This window comes from Phymastichus coffea, unplaced genomic scaffold (genome assembly GCF_024137745.1).
Source record: "Phymastichus coffea isolate CEN01 unplaced genomic scaffold, Cenicafe_Pcof_1.1 PCOF00069, whole genome shotgun sequence".
Lineage (NCBI taxonomy): Eukaryota > Metazoa > Arthropoda > Insecta > Hymenoptera > Eulophidae > Phymastichus > Phymastichus coffea.
Genome location: NW_026706880.1, coordinates 535,604 through 542,423, shown reverse-complemented (window position 1 = coordinate 542,423; position 6,820 = coordinate 535,604). Strand labels below are relative to the sequence as shown.

Genomic DNA, 6,820 nt, shown 5'->3' with positions numbered 1-6,820 from the left:
ACAAGTGAGATGTAATAAGTTAATGTCATAAGAAAGTTACAAAATAACTTCAAATTATGGTATTCTATATTTCCGATAATTATAAATAATATTTAAAAATCGTGTCAGTTAAAAATGTAAATGTTATTATATCACAGCTTTTTAGACATGACATTCTTTATGTAATAACCAAGGTCGATAGAATTCTATTAATTGATTAATTATTTTTAAACTTAATTAGCAGTTTGCTTTATTTTTACTGGCATATGTAAGCAGCTGTTTAAAGTATGAAAAATATTGCATAATTTGAATATAAACATTAACTAATAAAAAATGTATTATTTGATTTTGACTTTTTCCTATGACCTATTGACCTTTCAATATGACATGCAGTTAAGAGTTGTTCATTTTATTGCATTAACAATATTAACATCCATTTTTAACAAATAACAAATGCCTACAAATTTTAAAAATGGAAAAAACTCACAAATGCAATAATATATCTCCATAGGTTTTTGAAATGCTGAATCCGAATTTAACTTCAGAATTATGCCATAATTCATTTAATCCATCACCTAAGGTTCTCGAGATATCCTAATTTACAAATGCAAAAATCAAGATATTTTGCTATGTGCCAGGTTATATAACACTGTGAATAAATTTTGTATTACAAAAACATATAGCGTAGCATTGTAATTTTGTTCTTTATTACAAAATACCATTTTTTCTTTTGGTTTGGATCTCGCATATGATGGAATAGGTAGATGAGTTAAAGTATGTTTTTAATATTATCAGAATAGGAGAATTTATCGTTTAGAAAAGTGTTGGTCTCATAAAAACTAAATATTACGATAATGAATATGTATTGTGGAAATACCGACATATCAAAAGTAAATCCAAACCACTTTTCACCAATAATAAAATAGTTTGTGATTTTTCATATCTACCAAGATAAGATTTATGTCATTCTGATCTTGTTGTTTTTCACTTGAACTGATTATGCGCAATCATTTTGAAATTATAATGCTTATTTAAGACTTTAGGATGTAGACAGTATTAAACGGATTTTATTTATATTATAGTTTATTACCACAAAAAATTGTATTTGGTAATACAATGAAAGATGCCAGACACATTGAAAAAAAGAAATTACTATAATTAATAAACTAATAAGCAGATTTTTAGTTCAACAATTGAATTTGCAAACAAAGTGCTTTTTATTTTTATAAGCCAGTAATGTAAGGATAGATAGATTCATTATTACTTATATTTGTAAAACTTATCGTAAACGTCATTTAGATTTTGTCATATTCTTTAAAATCTTATAAGCCCTTTAGGAACCATATTTTTTAAAATTGTATTTTAATGCATTTGACGTATGCGGTTAGCTTGTGTTTATAATATTTTATGAAAGAGCTTAAAATTCTTGAAATTTTATCTAAACCTAATAAAGGTATTATACAATGTAAGACACAAATAAATTACGAATCAGGAAAATGACGTTTCATTACTTTTCTTGAGCCTGTTCATCAGAATTTAAATTTAGCAATCGTACAAATATTCTTATCTTGTCATATGTGCTCTAATGAATTAGTATTCCACTGTCATTCAACGTCTTACATTAACCGGTCAAGATAGTTCTACATCAGTGTTTGAATTGTTTTATTGAAAATTTAACTTTAAAAAGTAATTAGTAGTTATTTCTGTAAAAAATGAAATTTCCAGTGTCGACTTTCGCACCAACAGTACAACTAAATCCTTTAACGTTTGAATGGTCGGACTATTACTTGTTTGGGTTACTTTTGAGTTTGAGTCTTTTCGTTGGTTTGTATTTTGCTATATTTGATAAGCAAAACAGTACTTCTGAATATTTGTACGGTGGGAAGCATATGCACTATTTTCCTGTCGCCATCAGCATTCTCGCAAGGTATGATTATAAAATATAATATGTATTTTTTTTTATTATAAATTTAAAAAAATTTGTTTAATAAACTTGTGTCGTGTGCTAAGAAAAACAGTTCAAAATTATCTTTTTTCTTGTAGTACCGAGAAAAATTGACGCTTATAAAATCTTATAAATCGGTTAATACTAATATATTACATTTACACATGTTTTCTTAGATCTTTATCTCTTGTAAATACTGCTACATATGTATCATTATTGTACAATACTTCTAGTATCGGAAATTTTGGAAAATTTAAGAAATTTATTAAGTTTATTACTCATCATTGAATTATTTTTTTCATTAAAAATATAACTTTTTTACTGATAAAAATATTTCTCAAGTTTCTTGTCAGGAATTACATATTTGGGTGTACCAACCGAAGTATATTACCATGGCACTCAATATTTTGCAGCAACAATCGCAGCTCTTTTGATAGGATTAGCGTCAGCATATATTACAATGCCAGTATTTCATAAACTCCAAGTATGCAGTTGCCATGAATACTTAGAAATGAGATTTTCAAAAACAATTCGAGTTTTTGCTTCGGCTCTCTATACTATTTCTTTATTTGTCTACATCCCAGTTGTCGTTTACATCCCTGCACTTGCTTTTTCACAAGTCACTGGTCTTGATTTACATGTGATTACACCATTCTTCTGTACTATTTGTATTATTTATACAACCTTGGTAAGTTTTGAGTATTTGTATAAAAATTCATTATATTTATTTGCAACATTATTATGTTCTTAAAATATAGGGTGGAATTAAAGCAGTAGTATGGACGGATACGCTACAGTTTATTTTTACTATAAGTAGCTTGGCTACTGTGTTAACTTTAGGTTTGATGGCAGTTGGCGGTTTAGAAAATGCATGGAAAATCGCAGAGAAAGGAGGACGAATAAAATTTTTTGAGTAATTATATATCTAAGCTATTCACTAATTGCACATATGGCATAATGTATATGTCATTATTTTATAGTATGAATCCAAATCCATTAGATAGAAATACGTTTTGGGCTATGTCCGTTGGAATGACATTCACCATGCTTAGTCGATTCGGTTTAGGTCAAAAATATATTCAACGTTATTTAGCTATCGAAAAGGAGTCTGACGTCAAAAAGTAAGATTTAAAAGTTTTTAATTTATTAATAAAATTGATTGTTACCAGTAATTTTCGTTTTATATTTTATAGAGCCATTTTACTGACTTCAATAGGATGGGCTATGTTGCAAGTTGGTTGTGTTTATGCCGGAATTGTTATGTACGCTCATTACCATGACTGCGACCCATACAAAGCACAAGTAATTAAAATTTGTTTTCAAATTTAATTTAATGTATTCTATCTAATCACTTAAAAATATAATTATATAATATCATCTACACCACATGATTTTCATTTGATTTAAATCTAACAAAATCTGCACATTTCACAAGTTTTATTATCGAAGTTAGTAAAACGGACCGACCAAACTTTGCCTTACTTTGTAATGGATATTGCCGGTCACGTGTTCGGACTACCTGGTATATTTCTGGCTGGCCTAATGAGTTCTGCACTTTCGACGATGAGCGCCAGTCTTAATACTTTATCTGGAACTATTTATGAAAATTTTATAGACCGTTGGATGTGTGATGGTCCGAGAAAAGATGCGAGAGCAGCTAATATTATGAAAGTTCGTACGGCATTTTAAATATTTAAGAAATAAATTAAGAAATTAAAAGAAGGTAAAGTAAAAATTAACGTTTCAATTGCAGTTAACATCATTCATCGTCGGCCTGATGACTATCGGTCTGATCTTCATTATCGAGCGGCTGGGCACAGTATTTGAGATGGCCCACAGTTTGAACAGTGCCACAGAGGGACCACTTTTGGGATTATTCATTCTGGGAATGTTATTCCCATGCGTTGGTAAAAAAGGCGCAATCAGCGGCGCTTGCACCGCACTGCTGTTCATGGCCTGGTTAGTCGGCGGAACTCAGTGGCACATTATGCACAAACGAATACACAACCCGGCCCTGCCCACCTCTGTCGATAATTGCCCATATCCTCTTAACGAAACTCTCAAGGGATCCGAGATAACGACCTTACCACCCATCACTTCGGACTTTGGACACGCCGACCAACCGATGATACTTTTTCAAATAGCCATTTTGTATTTCACGCTTATTGGCAGCATCATTACGATTCTCGTTGCTTGCTTCGTTAGCTGGCTTGTCGGCGAAACTGAAGAAACTGGCAAAGTTAATCCTGATCATGTTTCCCCAATAATACGAGAGTACGTTCAAAAATATCTGTTTTTCTTTTTATATTTTACCAGACTATATGATTGGTATCGTCAGGTATTAAAATTACTTGTTAAAATTAACTGTCAAATTTTACTTTCGTTTCCAGATACTTGCCACCTAGAGATGCCTCTGTAGAACTATCAGCGACTAATATACATATCAAACGAACTGAAAGCGGACAGTAACAGAAAACAATTGTATTTTGCAATAAAACTATGGATGTTCAGTCAATGTTGATGGTATTAAAGTTAATAAATATAAAAATATTTATTTGTATTTTCGTGTAATTTAAATATTTGGAATATATTGTGGTAAATAAATAATTTAGCAAAACAAATAAGTATAACAACATTCAGCGCAGTATTTATCATTAAATAGAAATGTTTAAAAACTTATCGGTTCACAACTTATTTAACTTATAATTAGATTTTAAATAATGAAGTGAAACTTTAATCTAAAAGATATTCTAGCATAGTCGTCTCTGTCAAAAAGAGTGCATGTGTCTTGTTATCTCACAATAGAAATTTGCAGCCTATATACATCATAATTAACGCCAATAACAGTCCACACTTACCATAAAATATCTACACACCGAAATAGAAAAGATACGAATCAGACACACAGATCAAAGTCGATAAATTGGTTTCATATGGAGGAATACGTAAAGGATGACATATTGTCAAGAAATTCAAAGTAATAGGTAAGGACACTTTTATAAAAATTCTTAATAAAAATATGCTTAAATACTGATGCCTTAGGGCGATGCTGGGCCACTATATCACTTTTATAATTTTTTCTAATAAATATTAAGACTTCAAATTTTATACGTATATTTTTAGGACGATGATAAACAATAAAGTATTAAAAAAAATTAGAGAAAATTTAGATATCTTACGCTTCAATCGAGTATTTTCTAATTTTTTCAATTGAATTTATATTTATAACTCTCAAAATACGAGCAAATTCAACTGACGCAATGATTGTTCCGATGCGGGGAGCCCTCGTCGACAACCACTGAGCAAGAAACGTCTATAATGAGAATGTATTTTTTCAATTTTCAAATAGTCGAGTAATTTAACATAAATATAAATATTTATATATATTTATAAAAGAATTTTTAAAAAATTCAGTTTATACAATTCACATTGATAGGTTAGGTACACACATATTTAATTTATATAACTGAATCAATTGTACGTATAACTTTTCAAGGATTTATTTAAGTAAATTCTAATTTTGGAAATAAATTGTTCGCAACTTCGCTACAGTGTTGGCTAAATACATGCGATGAAGCGAACTCGTTGCTCAGAAGTTTGACAATTACGGAAATTCCGTAAAATGTTGTTGAATTCTGGAATTCACAAACTCGCTGGTTCTCGAATCATCTTACCCCTTGTTAGATTGTCGAGGAATGTTCTTTTTCCTATTTGTTTTATTTTAGTCTTGTTTCTTTGCTGCAAGGCAAGTAAACTTACCTTACAGCAAAGTTCAACTAGGATTCACTTCCACTACCACAGATCTTAACAAGTATCAAAGTTTTGGACAACACTCGTGTAATGTCATTGGTTAATACAGTGAACTGCATCCAACGACCATCTCTACTGCGTGAGTTTTAGCCTTTATCCATGGCAAGAATTTCCGTGAGGAAGAGCTCTCGCAGCGTCAAAGCCTTTTGGCGACAGCCACCCTCTTGGGCTACTTGAGGGAACGGATTTCTGATCAAGTGACCGCGTCTCTGATAGTGTCTCATTATTGAGACTGAGACATCAGCTCGCTCTCCTTCCTTGGATCATCCCTGAATATTGGAGCTCGGCCATTTTTGGATAACCTGTGCTACACCGAGATAACTCAACACAGAATTCAACATTCCAAGAAGACTCGGGAGTTGCCAAGATAGTTTATTAGCGGTGAATTTGTCATAGCCCTGCTTTTATCGCTGTCATTATCACAAATAATCATTGAACAGTGTTGTGTTTCATTAAAACCTATTCTTCATTCTTATAAGCTGTTCACTTTAGTATTGTCTCTTGACAAGAATACCGTTAAAAATTGTCAATTCGTAATCAAAAACTATTCGAAAAATTATTGTAACTGTTCAGGCTTAATAACACTCTATGCTAATGAAGCAGTTATTCAAGAAAGCCGTTAAATTAACATTCAATCTAGATAAAGTTCATATAGATTCTTTATATAGAATATCTATATTCTTTTTTAAACGAATGAGAGTGCTGTAACTGTATGTTTTATCTGACTCCATCTCTCTCATTTACCTCACATATTGCAACAGAAATGTAGATTCTTGTAGCTAATTTAAACTCACTTTGAATTTATCAATTTTAGAAAATTCAATAAATTTTCAAAAATTCTGAAAGAAATTCTAACATGTTCTCTGATCAATTCTAAAAACTTTTTCTTCAGTAAAATTTTTTTCGAAAGTCTATCGTTTTCAAGTAAAAAATGCTGAAAGTTTTTGACGATTTCTGCGTATTTCAACCACTATAAAACTGAAACTCAGGACTTTAGGACGCAATATTTTTACTCCACACACGAAAATTTAAATGACATCAATGTGAAAAATTGAGATGAATCAAAGATTTTTTTTAAACCTTGTT

At 30.7% G+C, this 6,820-nt stretch overlaps 1 protein-coding gene across 1 annotated transcript; it reads left to right on the top strand.

Moving 5' to 3' along the window:
- Positions 1 to 1,600: 1,600 nt before the first annotated feature.
- LOC131667676 (sodium-coupled monocarboxylate transporter 2-like) lies at positions 1,601 to 4,523 on the top strand. The gene is made up of 8 exons (XM_058941270.1): positions 1,601 to 1,906; positions 2,267 to 2,612; positions 2,683 to 2,837; positions 2,905 to 3,045; positions 3,118 to 3,226; positions 3,374 to 3,595; positions 3,678 to 4,198; positions 4,315 to 4,523. The coding sequence occupies exons 1-8, from the start codon at positions 1,692 to 1,694 to the stop codon at positions 4,391 to 4,393; spliced, it is 1,788 nt and encodes a 595-aa protein (XP_058797253.1). The 5' UTR covers positions 1,601 to 1,691; the 3' UTR covers positions 4,394 to 4,523.
- The last annotated feature ends 2,297 nt before the right edge of the window (positions 4,524 to 6,820 follow it).

Excerpts from the sequence above, each read along its gene's own strand:
- LOC131667676 (XM_058941270.1), top strand. The coding sequence starts at position 1,692 with ATGAAATTTCCAGTGTCGACTTTCGCACCAACAGTACAACTAAATCCT. Across the intron at positions 3,046-3,117 it reads AAGGAGTCTGACGTCAAAAA|AGCCATTTTACTGACTTCAA; the intron begins GTAAGATTTAAA and ends TATATTTTATAG. Across the intron at positions 3,596-3,677 it reads GAGCAGCTAATATTATGAAA|TTAACATCATTCATCGTCGG; the intron begins GTTCGTACGGCA and ends TTTCAATTGCAG.